The sequence below is a fragment of the Scyliorhinus torazame genome, chromosome 19 (genome assembly GCF_047496885.1).
Source record: "Scyliorhinus torazame isolate Kashiwa2021f chromosome 19, sScyTor2.1, whole genome shotgun sequence".
Classification (NCBI taxonomy): domain Eukaryota; kingdom Metazoa; phylum Chordata; class Chondrichthyes; order Carcharhiniformes; family Scyliorhinidae; genus Scyliorhinus; species Scyliorhinus torazame.
The window spans coordinates 54,986,810-55,001,817 of NC_092725.1; the positions used below are offsets into that span (position 1 = coordinate 54,986,810).

The 15,008-nt window shown below is 47.7% G+C and overlaps 1 protein-coding gene across 2 annotated transcripts in view; it reads left to right on the forward strand.

Annotated features, from left to right (window-relative positions):
- The window catches only part of LOC140396136 (DENN domain-containing protein 5B), a 350,007-nt gene that overhangs the window by 243,199 nt on the left and 91,800 nt on the right, over positions 1-15,008 (forward strand). For both annotated transcript variants that reach the window (XM_072484292.1, XM_072484293.1), the window contains one exon: positions 9,666-9,853. In XM_072484292.1, the coding sequence (XP_072340393.1) occupies positions 9,666-9,853 (188 nt within the window). The remainder of the gene's footprint in view (positions 1-9,665; positions 9,854-15,008) is intronic.

Sequence of the window (15,008 nt, forward strand, 5' to 3'; positions counted from 1 at the left end):
GGCAAAAGGAGGGGAGGGGGTGGCAGGGTGGAGTTTGAGGGGGTGTTGGGATGGGAAAAGAGTGGTGGTGGGATGGGGAGGGGGTCAGGGTGGAGTGGCATAGGGAGAGGGAGCTGGTGGGTTGGGGAGGAGGAATGTGGTGGAGTGGGATGGGGAGAACGGATGGGCAGGGAGGGGACAGGGTGGAGTGGGATGGGGAGAGTGGATGGGCAGGGAGGGGACAGGTTGGAGTGGGATGGGGAGAGAGGGCTGGTGGGATAGGGAGGGGGAGCTGGTAGGATGGGGAGGGGGGACGGTGGAGGGGGTTGGGAAGAGAGTGTATAAATGAAAACACTCCGGCGAGAGACTGCAGGAGACGATGGATTTTTGAAGGAGGTGAAAGAAGACGTGTTCATGTGAGGGTCGTCACCTCCTGTTTTGAATTTATACGGAAAACATTTTGGACAGTGGATGGACAGGTAAAATAAGGAGCAGGCTCAGACCGTTTTGATGAAGTGTCAGCAGCCAGAGGAAGTGGCACACGGTTGTTTTGTAATATTTGAGGTATGCAGCAAAGCGACCTGCTGATTTGATCACCGTGGCAACAGGCAGGCCAGAGCCTGCTGTGACATTCTTCTCAGCAACCAAGCGTGCTTCCATGCGACGGACGCAAGTGTAACTTGCAGTCATTGTTAAACTCAATCTCGAAAAGACACAGCGGGCATTGTGAAATAATTCATGAGGCCTGACTGCGACGATCAGATGGCGTTCATGCACTTGAGCAAAACAGTAACCCGCTTCAACAATTGATAGCTATCCGAATTGAAACGGAGTTGGGCCGCTGAGCTCTGGTTTCGAGAGTGCAGAAGCCCGGATTTATTGCCTTTCACGCTGTGTTCTTCCCTGATAATCTTCAACAACACGGGCAACTTGTACCGCCAACTATTTACACAGGATTGAAATACGGATGCAAGACCAATTGATATAAAATGTTGCTGGGGTGTTTGTAAAAGGAATTGTAAAATTAAATGCTGGACAAAGGCCCTGTCACTGGGATTGATGCCAGGTGATGAATTAAAAATATTACCCCGATGGTATTATAAATTTCCGAGCGAATCTGCCTTCAGATTTAGCAGCTCTGGTCAATCCTGTCAGCGGTCCTAGAGGTCCTGCATTCAGGAGTGTCTCCGAAGTGCCCGATGGCTAATCAAATTCGTATATGTGCCCACCCCAAGTAACATGAAAAGTTCCTTGTGATCAGAATTGGATCTTGTATTTTTCATAAGTACCCTAAAATAAACTTTTCCAGTTGGTTCGTGGCTACATGGGTGAAACTCAAGTGAGACTCCACTGAAGATTATTATTATATTATTTTATTATTATTACAAGGCCACATGCAAAGTGGCAACCAGCTCTATTTGACAGACAGAATGGTGGTTGCAGTCAAAACTCACTTCACGTAACACTTGTGAATGCAGAACACAGTCACGTGTGTAGCCATAACCTGATTACTGGGTCAAATTGATTTGTTTTTAGTCTGTGACTTCATGCAGGCTCCTATGCCTTCTCTCAGCATTCCCTCCCTAAGCCCCTTCACCTCCCCTTTCCTATTTTAAGACCATGATGTCTCAGTAGTAACGCTTTCACCTTTGAAGCAGAAGGTTGTAATTTTGAGCGCGGCTTCAGGGGCTCGAGCACATAATCTAGACTGATCCTCTGGTTCAGTACTGAGGGAGTGAAAGTCGCTGTAGTCCCAGATGACCATAGACTGCTTTCCCCTTTGAGCGGGAGAGCTAACTGGTGGTGATTTAGAGTCACCGCAGCCAAACGAAGGGCAAGGTTGAGAACACAGGGCCCTCATGAATAATCTCAGCTGCAAAGCCAATTTATTGGAAAATATTGGCCTTTACACAGAAGAACTCTCCCGTTCTTTCCCAAAATAATGCCATGGTGTCTTACACATACCCGAGAGGACCTGGGATAATGTTCCATGTGAAAGACGGCACCTCCGACAGTGCAGCACACCTCTCCTGCAGTAGAGCAGTTGGTATATGAATATACCAATGTCTTGTCCTGCCCAGTGGAGCTGGTTCTGAGTGATTAGCACCTCAGTGGGGTGTTAGCTTAGGTGCCTTGTTTTCTATGTTCATTTTTAAAAATGCATTTACGGGATGTGAGCGTCGCTGGTTAGGCCAGCATTTTCTGCCCATCCCTAGTAGCCCTTCGGAAGGTGGTGGTGGGTTGTCTACTTGAACCGTTGCAGTCCCTTAGATGTAGGTGCACCCACTGTGCTGTTAGGGAGGGAGTTCCAGGATGTTGCCCCTGCAACAGCGAAGAAACAGCAATATATTTCCAAATCAGGGTGTGACTGACTTGGAGGGGAGCCTCCAGGTGGTGGGGTTCCCAGGTATCTGCTGCTCTTGTCCTTCGAGATGGTAATGATTGTGGATTTGGAAGGTGTTGTCTAAGGAACCTTGGTGAGTTCCTACAGTGCATCTTGTGAATGGTACACATGGCTGCCACTATTCGTTGGCGGTGGAGGGTTTAAATGTTGCTGGAGGGTTTAAATGTTTGCGGAAGAAGCAGCAATCAAGTGGGCTGCTTTGTCCTGGTAGGTGTTGTTATGTGAGAGTACCTTTAAGAAATGGGTGTTAATAAATGGGTGTGCATATAACTATCTGTAGTGAGAGTACCTTTAAGAAATGGGTGTTTACTACTGCAGCAATGTCAGAGAGTGAGTGGAGCTGGGCTGTCTGTCAGCTTTTTACTTTCGTTTTCAGCAGTTTGCTGCAGGGTGTGTTTTAGTTTCGTTTTCGGTGTTGGAGCTGAAGCCAGACAGAGCAGGTGTACTGTTGATCTCTCTGCCATGAAAAGACTATCTCTTGATCATTTGGTGAATTCAGAATTATAAATGTTCTCAGTAGTGAATGTAATGTGCTCCTGTTAAAAGGTGTTTCTTTTGTTTTAGGGATGTTGCTTGGGAAGTTATTAAGGATTACTTAGTGTTGTATTCTTTGGGGGTTGTATTTGACTTAATGGTTGCTAAGATGTTCACTGTATGTTTTAAAAAGGTTAACTTGAATTCATAGAATAAACATTGCTTTGCTTTAAAAAATACTTTTCCATTTCTGCTGTACCATACCTGTAGAATGGGCCGTGTGCTCCCCATACCACAATCTATTAAAAGTTGTGGGTCAGTTGAACTCCATGATACACTTTGGGGTTCTCTAAACCCTGGCCCATAATAGTGTCGAGCTTCTTGAGTGTTATAGGATCTGCACTCATCGAGGCAAGTGGAGAGTATTCCATTACATTCCTGACTTGTGCCTTGCAGATGATGGACAGGCTTTGGGGGTCAGGAGATGATTTACTCGCCGTAGGATTCCTAGCCTTTGACCTGTCCTGGTAGCCACAGTATTAATGCGGCTAGTCCAGTTCAGTTTCTGATCAATGGTAACCCCCAGGATGTTGATTGTGGGGGATTCAGCGATGGTAATGGTGCTGTTGATAGTCCTAACAATGGGACGAATGTCTGTAAATTGTCTGGTTCTTTCTTTCGAAGAAAAAAACTGGTGTAATGAACCCAAAGTGTGAACCATTTCTTTGCACGATATTTTTGCTGTCTGTATTCCCGGTGCTGTATGGTAGTAATGTTTTAAAGAAGAGTGCTAAATGTGAAATATTTTGCAAGTTAAGCAAGCCACATTCATTGTAACTGTTAATATGATCCATTCTAATCACCTGGTTGACGTTGTAACCTACGGAGTTTAAGAGCAGGGATGTTATGCTGGAACTGGATAAAATGTTGGTCAAGCCACAGCTAGAGTATTGTGTGCAGTTCTGGAACCCACATTGTGGAAGGATGTGATAGCACTTGAAAGGGTGCAGAAGAAATTTACCAGAATGTTGCCTGGGCTGGAGAGTTTAGGCTGTGATGAAAGATTGATAGACTAGGGTTGTTTTCCTTGAAGCAGAGGAGACTGAGGGGAGACATTATTGAGATGTATAAAATTATGAAAAGCACGGATAGACAGGAAGAAACTTTTTCCCTTGTTTTTTTTTAATAAATATTTTATTGAAAATTTTTTGTCAACCAACACAGTACATTGTGCATCCTTTACACAATATTATAACAACACAAATAACAATGACCTATTTTATAAACAAAAAATGAATAAATAATAAATAACAAAAATGAAAACGAACCCTAATTGGCAACTGCCTTATCACAAGTAACACTCTCCAAAAATATAATTTAACAGTCCAATATATAATTATCTGTCGCAACGACCTATACATATTATACAGTATATATTAACAACCCTGAGAGTCCTTCTGGTTCCCCCCCCCACCCCCCCACCCCCCGATCCTGGGCTGCTGCTGCTGCCTTCTTTTTTCCATTCCATCTATCTTTCTGCGAGGTATTCGACGAACGGTTGCCACCGCCTGGTGAACGCTTGAGCCGACCCCCTTAGAACGAACTTAATCCGCTCTAGCTTTATAAACCCTGCCATGTCATTTATCCAGGTCTCCACCCCCGGGGGCTTGGCTTCTTTCCACATTAACAATATCCTGCGCCGGGCTACTAGGGACGCAAAGGCCAAAACATCGGCCTCTCTCGCCTCCTGCACTCCCGGCTCTTGTGCAACCCCAAATATAGCCAACCCCCAGCTTGGTTCGACCCGGACCCCCACTACTTTTGAAAGCACCTTTGTCACCCCCATCCAAAACCCCTGTAGTGCCGGGCATGACCAAAACATATGGGTATGATTTGCTGGGCTTCTCGAGCACCTCGCACACCTATCCTCCACCCCAAAAAATTTACTGAGCCGTGCTCCAGTCATATACGCCCTGTGTAATACCTTAAACTGAATCAGGCTTAGCCTGGCACACGAGGACGACGAGTTTACCCTGCTTAGGGCATCTGCCCACAGCCCCTCCTCGATCTCCTCCCCCAGCTCTTCTTCCCATTTCCCTTTTAGTCCATCTACCATAGTCTCCCCTTCGTCCCTCATTTCCCTATATATATATCTGACACCTTACCATCCCCCACCCATGTCTTTGAGATCACTCTGTCCTGCACCTCTTGTGTCGGGAGCTGCGGGAATTCCCTCACCTGTTGCCTCGCAAAAGCCCTCAGTTGCATATACCTGAATGCATTCCCTTGGGGCAACCCATATTTCTCGGTCAGCGCTCCCAGACTCGCGAACTTCCCATCCACAAACAGATCTTTCAGTTGCGTTATTCCTGCTCTTTGCCACATTCCATATCCCCCATCCATTCCCCCCGGGGCAAACCTATGGTTGTTTCTTATCGGGGACCCCCCCAAGGCTCCAGTCTTTCCCCTATGCCGTCTCCACTGTCCCCAAATCTTCAGTGTAGCCACCACCACCGGGCTTGTGGTGTAGTTCCTCGGTGAGAACGGCAATGGGGCTGTCACCATAGCCTGTAGGCTAGTCCCCCTACAGGACGCCCTCTCTAATCTCTTCCACGCCGCTCCCTCCTCCTCTCCCATCCACTTACTCACCATTGAAATATTTCAATGCACCCCCTCACCCTTAGACACACCCCCTCATCTGCCATTAGTCCCATGTGCATTCTCCAGGGTGGGCGCCCTCCTGTTTCCTCCCCTATCTCCAAGTCTACCCAGTGTGGAGTGTGATCCGAAAAGGCTATAGCCGTATACTCCGTTCCCCTCACCTTCGGGATCAACGCCCTTCCCAGCACAAAAAAGTCTATTCGCGAGTAGACTTTATGGACATAGGAGAAAAACGAGAACTCCTTACTCCTAGGTCTGCTAAATCTCCACGGGGCTACACCTCCCATCTGCTCCATAAAATCTTTAAGTACCTTGGCTGCTGCCGGCCTCCTTCCAGTCCTGGACTTCGACCTATCCAGCCCTGGTTCCAACACCGTATTAAAAGCTCCCCCCATTATCAGCTTTCCCATCTCTAGGTCCGGAATGCGTCCTAGCATCCGCCTCATAAAATTGGCATCATCCCAGTTCGGGGCATATACGTTTACCAAAACCACCGTCTCCCCCTGTAGTTTGCCACTCACCATCACGTATCTGCCCCCGTTATCCGCCACTATAGTCTTTGCCTCGAACATTACCCGCTTCCCCACTAATATAGCCACCCCCTGTTTTTCGCATCTAGCCCCGAATGGAACACCTGCCCCACCCATCCTTTGCGTAGCCTAACCTGGTCTATCAGTTTCAGGTGCATTTCCTGTAACATAACCACATCTGCCTTAAGTTTCTTAAGGTGTGCGAGTACCCGTGCTCTCTTTATCGGCCCGTTCAGCCCTCTTACGTTCCACGAGATCAGCCGGGTTGGGGGGCTTCCTAACCCCCCCCCCCCCCCCGTTGTCGATTAGCCATCCCCTTTTTCCAGCTCCTCACCCGGTTCCCACGCAGCTGTATCTCCCAGGCGGTGCCCCCCCGCCCATCCCCTCCCATACCAGCTCCCCCCTCTCCCCAGCAGCAGCAACCCAGTAATTCCCCCCTCCCACCCCCCCCCCCCCCGCTAGAACCCCCGCTAGCGTAATTACTCCCCCCATGTTGCTCCCAGAAGTCAGCAAACTCTGGCCGACCTCGGCTTCCCCCCGTGACCTCGGCTCGCACCGTGCGACGCCCCCTCCTTCCTGCTTCTCTATTCCCGCCATGATTATCATAGCGCGGGAACCGAGCCCGCTCTTCCCCCTTGGCCCCGCCCCCAATGGCCAACGCCCCATCTCCTCCACCTCCCCTCCTCCCCCCATCACCACCTGTGGAAGAGAGAAAAGTTACCACATCGCAGGATTAGTACATAAAACTCCTCTTTCCCCCCTTTTTAACCCCCCTCTTCACCCCCCACATTCGCCCCACCACTTTGTTCAAACGTTCTTTTTAATAACCCGCTCATTCCAGTTTTTCTTCCACAATAAAAGTCCACGCTTCATCCGCCGTCTCAAAGTAGTGGTGCCTCCCTCGATATGTGACCCGCAGTCTTGCCGGTTGCAGCATTCCAAATTTTATCTTCTTTTTATGAAGCACCGCCTTGGCCCGATTAAAGCTCGCCCTCCTTCTCGCCACCTCCGCACTCCAGTCTTGATAAACGCGGATCACCGCGTTCTCCCATTTACTGCTCCGAGTTTTCTTTGCCCATCTAAGGACCATTTCTCTATCCTTAAAACGGAGGAATCTCACCACTATGGCTCTGGGAATTTCTCCTGCTCTCGGTCCTCGCGCCATCAATCGGTATGCTCCCTCCACCTCCAACGGACCCGCCGGGGCCTCCGCTCCCATTAACGAGTGCAGCATCGTGCTCACATATGCCCCGACGTCCGCTCCCTCCGCACCTTCAGGAAGACCAAGAATCCTCAGGTTGTTCCTCCTTGCGTTGTTCTCCAGGGCCTCCAACCTTTCCACACATCGTTTCTGATGTGCCTCATGCGTCTCCGTCTTCACCACCAGGCCCTGTATGTCGTCCTCATTCTCGGCTGCCTTTGCCTTCACGACCCGAAGCTCCCGCACCTGGGTCTTTTGTTCCTCCTTTAGCCCTTCGATCGCCTGTAGTATCGGGGCCAACAGCTCTTTCTTCATTTCCTTTTTGAGCTCTTCCACACAGCATTTCAAGAACTCTTGTTGTTCAGGGCCCCATGTTAAACTGCCACCTTCCGACGCCATCTTGGTTTTTGCTTGCCTTCCTTGCCGCTGTTCTAAAGGATCCACTGCAATCCGGCCACTTTCTCCTCCTTTTTTCATCCGTATCCAGGGGGGATTCCCTTCTGGTTTACCGCACAGTGTTTTTAGCCGTCAAAATTGCCGTTGGGGCGCCTATCAAGAGCCCAAAAGTCCGTTTCACCGGGAGCTGCCGAAACGTGCGACTCAGCTGGTCATCGCCGCACCCGGAAGTCCACTTTTCCCCTTGTTGGAAGGATCAATGACCAGTGGAGATAGATTTAAGGCAAGGGGCAGGAGGTTTCGAGGGGATGTGAGGAAAAGCTCCTTTCACCCAGAGGGTGGTAGGAGTCTGGAATTCTCAGCCTGAAAGGGTGATGGAGACAGAGACCCTCATAACATTTAAGAAACATTTAGATGTGCACTTGCGATGCCAAGGCACAAGTGCTGGAAAATGGGATTAGAACAATTAGGTGGTTGTTTTTGACCGGCACAGATGCGATGGTCCAATGGGCCTTATCTGTGCTGTAGACCTCTATGACTCTATGGCTATAATCAGAGCCACCAAACAGAAGCAAATGTGTTTTTGTTGCACAGGATGCTGAGGTTTTCTTTTACCCTGTGTTTTGGGAGTGGTAGACCATAATTCCATCTTTAAAAGCAGGAAGCAAGTGGTTTTGCTTATCATGGTTGTTAATAGAATCCAATCTGGATCGTGAAGTCAAAACCAAAACAAAGAGCGAGTACACCATAGGAACAGGCCCTCCAAGCCTGCGCCGCCCATGCTGCCTGTCTAACCTAAAACCTTCTAAACTTCCAGGCTCTATATCCCTCTATTCCCATCCTATTCATATATTTGTCAAGGTGCCCCTTAAACGTCACTATTGTACCTGCTTCCACCACCTCCTCTGGCAGTGAGTTCCAGGCACCCACTACCCTCTGTGTAAATAAACTTCCCTCGCACATCTTCTCTGAACTTTGTCCCTCATATCCTAAACCTATGTCCACCCTGGGAAAAAGCCTCTGACTATCCACTCTGTCCACGCCCCTCATAATTTTGTAGACTTCTATCAGGTCGCCCCTCAACCTCCGTTGTTCCAGTGAGAACAAACCGGGTTTATCCAACCTCTCCTCATAGCTAATGCCCTCCATACCAGGTAACATCCTGGTAAACCTCTTCTGTACCCTCTCCAAAGCCTCCACATCCTTCTGGTAGTGTTGCGACCAGAACTGAACATTATATTCCAAGTGCTAGAGCTCTTCTTTACTAATCTTTACTGTAAAGCGAATTTGTTGTTGAAATGTATTGACTTTGGAGGACGGCACGGTAGCACAGTGGTCAGCACCATTGCTTCACAGCTCCAGGGTCCCAGGTTCGATTCCCAGCTTGGGTCACTCTGTGTGGAGTCTGCACGTTCTCCCCGTGTCTGTGTGGGTTTCCTCCGGGTGCTCCGGTTTCCTCCCTCAGTCCAAAGATGTGCAGGTTAGGTGGATTGGCCATGCTAAATTACCTTAGTGTCAAAAAAGGTTAGGTGGGGTTACGGGTATAGGGTGGAGGTGTGGGCTTGGGTGGGGTATTCTTCCCAAGGGCCAGTGCAGACTCGATGGGCCGAATGGCCTCCTTCTGCACTGTAAATTCTAAGTGGAGTCTCATAGTTCTCTCACATCCAGTGTCCCAGCTGCCCCCGATTTATAACTGCTCAAAGTACTTAGTAAACAATGCCCTTCATCTATTTTCCTGAACAATATAACTAACATAACATTAACATTAGTTGCCTTTCCATTCTCTTATTCCATGAGCAAAACATCTTAAAAGAATGTCATTATTTTATGGTGTACAGTATTGTTATACAAAGCGCTATTGGCTCCAAATAGATACTGATGCAGTATATTGACACACATTATTGAAAATCGAAACTGAACATTTAGTGTGATGATATCTTGGACTTTTTTGTGTTGTTGAGACCTTCATCCCCTGTGCTTTCCACCAAACGATAAACTAGACATCATTGTCTGCTTTCAGATTACCAGCGCCTAATGACAGTGGCTGAAGGAATCACAACGCTCCTCTTCCCTTTCCAGTGGCAGCATGTCTACGTTCCCATTCTCCCGGCCTCCCTGCTGCACTTCCTGGATGCTCCAGTTCCGTACCTGATGGGTTTGCAATCCAAGGAGCCCAATGACCGATCCAAGTTGGAGCTGCCGCAAGAGGTAAGACCGAGAGCCCGTTTCGGCAGTGGCTCCACTCCACAACTAGAGAAGCGCACTGAGTGTTGGAGATTAGTGCACCCAACTGAACACTGCAAGGAAAGGGACTTAATGGGGAAATAGAAAGGGTGGATGAGACATGGGGAGGAATTTTTCCCCTCATTGATCTCACCGCTCTGCAAAGACTCCACTTCCTTCAGGTAGTGTGGTGACCAGAACTGAATGCACCCAGCCACCAATCATAATGGAAACAACCTCCCCCCACCAATATGGCTACCATGAGGGATTGCCCCTTGGCACAGGTTGCCACCTGGACATGCCAACCTGTGACAAGGGCAGTACCAGGGCACAGTTTCCAAACATCTATTAACCTCTGTCTTGAACATATCAATGACTGAGCCATCCACAACTCGCTGTGGTAGAGAATTCCAAAGGTTCCTAGCCCTTTGGCTGAAGAAATGCCTCCTCAGCTGAGTGGCTGACCTGCTTATTCTGGGATGTGCTCCCCCCATGAAGCTGCAGCTCCCAAACTAGGGGAAACATCTCCCCTCACACAGTTGATAGCGCTCCTGTTTCTGAATCAGGAGGTTGTTGGCTCATGTCTCACTACAGGACCTCAGCACAATAATGAAGGCTGATATTCTGGCACAGTGTAGAGGAAGTGCCGCACTGTTAGAAACGCCTCCTTTCAGATCGTGGGCTGGGTTCTGCGGTCCCCCATCTGCGTGTTTCTCAGCGGCACGCTGTTCACTGGCAGCGGGATTCTCTACTCCCGCTGCTTGTTAGTGGGATTTCCCATTGGAGCCACCCAACGCTGCCGAGAAACCCATGGGCCGGGTTCCAATGGCTGGAGAATTCCGACCCAGATGTTAAACAGAGGTTCCTCTCAACTTGACGCAAAAGATCATACAACACTATTTAGAACATAGAACATTACATCGCAGTACAGGCCCTTCGGCCCTCGATGTTGCGCTGACCTGTGAAACCACTCTAAAGCCCATCTACACTATTCCCTTATCGTCCATGTGTCTATCCAATGACCATTTGAATGCCCTTAGTATTGGCGAGTCCACTACTGTTGCAGGCAGGGCATTCCACGCCCTTACTACTCTCTGAGTAAAGAACCTACCTCTGACATCTGTCCTATATCTATCTACCCTCAATTTAAAGCTATGTCCCCTCGTGCTAGACATCACCATCCGAGGAAAAAGGCTCTCACTGTCTACCCTATCCAATCCTCTGATCATCTTGTATCCCTCAATTAAGTCACCTCTTAACCTTCTTCTCTCTAACGAAAACAGCCTCAAGTCCCTCAGCCTTTCCTCATAAGATCTTCCCTCCATACCAGGCAACATTCTGGTAAATCTCCTCTGCACCCTTTCCAATGCTTCCACATCCTTCCTATAATGCGGCGACCAGAATTGCACGCAATACTCCAAATGCGGCCGCACCAGAGTTTTGTACAGCTGCAACATGACCTCATGGCTCCGAAACTCAATCTCTCTACCAATAAAAGCTAACACACCGTACGCCTTCTTAACAACCCTCTCAACCTGGGTGGCAACTTTCAGGGACCTATGTACATGGACACCGAGATCTCTCTGCTCATCCACACTGCCAGGAATCCTTCCAAAATGAATCACCTCACACTTTTCTGCATTAAACTCCATTTGCCACCTCTCAGCCCAGCGCTGCAGCTTATCCATGTCCCTCTGTAACTTGTAACATCCTTCCGCACTGTCCACAACTCCACCGACTTTAGTGTCATCTGCAGATTTACTCACCCATTCTTCTACGCCCTCCTCCAGGTCATTTATAAAAATGACAAACAGCAGTGGCCCCAAAACAGATCCTTGTGGTACACCATTAGTAACTGGACTCCAGTCTGAACACTTCCCATCAACCACCACCCTTTGTCTTCTTCCAGCTAGCCAATTTCTGATCCAAACTGCTAAATCTCCCTGAATCCCATGCCTCTGTGTTTTCTGCAGTAGCTTACCGTGGGGAACCTTATCAAACGCTTTACTGAAATCCATATACACCACATCAACTGCTTTACCCTCATCCACCTGTTTGGTCACCTTCTCAAAGAACTCAATTAGGTTTGTGAGGCACGACCTACCCTTCACAAAACCGTGTTGACTATCTCTAATCAAATTATTCCTTTCCAGATGATTATACATCCTATCTCTTATAAACCTTTCCAAGATTTTGCCCACAACAGAAGTAAGCTCACTGGTCTCTAGTTACCGGAGTTGTCTCTACTTCCCTTCTTGAACAAGGGGGCAAAATTTGCTATCCTACAGTCTTCTGGCACTATTCCTGTAGACAAAGATGACTTAAAGATCAAAGCCAAAGGCTCAGCAATCTCCTCCCTGGCTTACCAGAGAATCCTAGGATAAATCCCATCCAGCCCAGGGGACTTATCTATTTTCACACTTTCCAGAATTGCTAACACCTCCTCCTTATGAACCTCAAGCCCTTCTAGTCTAGTAGCCTGAATCTTAGTATTCTCCTCGACAACATTATCTTTTGTGTGAATACTGACGAAAAATATTCATTTAGCATCTCTCCTATCTCCTCGGACTCCACGCACAACTTCCCGCTACTGTCCTTGACTGGCCCTACTCTTACCCTAGTCATTCTTTTATTCCTGACATAACTATAGAAAGCTTTAGGGTAATCCTTGATCCTACCTGCCAAAGACTTCTCATATCCCCTCCTGGCTCTTCTTAGCTCTCTCTTTAGGTCCTTCCTAGCTAACTTGTAACTCTCGAGCGCCCTAACTAAACCTTCATGTCTCATCTTTACATAAGCCTCCTTCTTCCTCTTGACAAGTGTTTCGACTGCTTTAGTAAACCACGGTTCCCTTGCTCGACCACTTCCTCCCTGCCTGACAGGTACATACTTATCAAGGACACGCAGTAGCTGTTCCTTGAACAAGCTCCACATTTCCATTGTGCCCATCCACTGCAGTTTTCCTCTCCATCCGATGCATCCTAAGTCTTGCCTCATCGCATCATAATTGTCTTTTCCCCAGATATAACTCTTGCCCTGCGGTATATACCTATCCCTTTCCATCACTAAAGTAAGCGTAATCGAATTGTGGTCACTATCACCAAAGTGCTCACCTACCTCCAAATCTAACACCTGTCCTGGTTCATTACCCAGTACCAAATCCAAAATGGCCTCGCCTCTCGTTGGCCTATCTACATACTGTGTCAGGAAACCCTCCTGCACACATTGGACAAAAACGTGCTCAAACTATAGCGTTTCCAGTCAATATTTGGAAAGTTAAAGTCCCCCATAACAACTACCCTGTTGCTTTCGCTCCTATCCAGAAGCATCTTTGCAATCCTTTCCTCTGCACCTCTGGATCTCTACATTTTGAAGGAGCGTTGCGCCTGATGTCCTGGCCAATATTTATTCCTCAATCAATATCACATAACAAGGCTATCTATACATTATCATATTGTTGATGTGGGAGTTTACTATGCACAGTGACTACATTAGGCTGTAAAATCTTTGAGACATCTCTGGCTGTGAATGATAGTATTAAATGCAAATCATTTGTTGCCCTGTCAAGCCCATTGAGAATTTTATATTTCATCTCCTGCACAGCTGCTGGCTGAAATTTTCTTCAAGCATTTGTCAGCAGCCATTTTTTTTTTTGGTTTCCTGCACAGCATCCAGAGCAATAAACAGATGAACGGAGAAAGTTCCCCTGTTTCATCTGTTAGAGTTAGAACCAAAGGACTTTTAACAACCCTTTACTTACACTGGCCCCAAACAGGAGGAGGAAGTAAAAGGTTTGGGATCTTCACACGCCATCCGCAGCAAAGAGGGTACGTGGTTAACACAGAATAGAAGAAAACTTCCCCAATCCCCCCACAAACCCCTGTTCAAAGTAAAGTGATGAATAGAAATGATTGAGATCAATAGATTTTTCTTGTTAAGGCAGTCCAAGAATACGGATTGCAAGGCAGTTAAAAGAAGTTGAAGTAGCAGAGTAGCAATGTTCTAATTGAACATCTACGCCATGGGGACCTGTCCAGGATCTCACAGACCTCGGTGCACAGGTGCATCCGTGCCATTAATGAGGCCCTATATGCCCAGGCAGTGGGGTTCGCAGCCATCGCTGGGATGCCCCCGGTCCAAGGGGTATCTGACGGGATGCATGTCCTCCTACGGACCACTGTACACAAAATGAAAGGAGTTCCACTCAATGAACGTGCAGCTGATATGTGACCATCAGCTGCTCATTTAACACCTCTGTGCCCGATACCCAGGCAGTAACCCTTGACTCATTTGAAAGGTACCTGGATCTGCATCTGTAGTGCTGTAACCTGCAAAGTGACAGACCAGGGGGTGGAAGGTGGGATTAGGATGGGCGGCTAGTGAAGGGTCATTCTGGGCTATCACAGACACAATGGGCTGAATGCCTTTTTCTGTGCTGTAATTTTGCTCAATATTCCGCTCCCAAACTATCTGCAATAGGATGAACTCAAGGACCTTCTGGGAAGCAGTTTGTAAACCTATGGGGTGGCTTAATGACCCAGTCGTTCAAATGAAACGGGAACACATCAGCTTTATTCAGGAGCCTGGAGAGTTTACTTATATAAAGCTCTGTAGCAACTGACCCAGTTAACGTCAACCTTGTGACTGTTAACTGCCTAAAACAGCTAATTTCTAACCGAGATAGCACACCTGCATTTCAAAGGATTGCAGCAAAAAATAGCTGTCTATTTATACAGAAAGTACATCAGAACCTGCCTTACCCATTTAATTCTAGTACTTCGCATCCAGGTCCACAACAGCTGCACAATCACTTTTATGAATTTCAACTTTTAATTTCTAGATATAAAAAGAAAACTGAATTCAGATTCTCAAACTGCAATCGTGGGAATTGAAAACACTCTCTCTGGATTGTTAGTCAAATAACATCAACGGTCAAGGAGTTCTCGAATTGAGATGTTCAGGGTGATTTAAAAAAAATGAGTTCATGGGATATTGGCGGCGTCGGCTAGGCCAATATGTATTGCCCATCCCTAATTGTCCTTGAGAAGGTGGTGGTGGTGAGCGAATCCATGTGGTGTAGATATGCTGCAAATGACGCTGGGTTTACTGCATTCAACAGCAACCCATTTGCTTTTCTAAA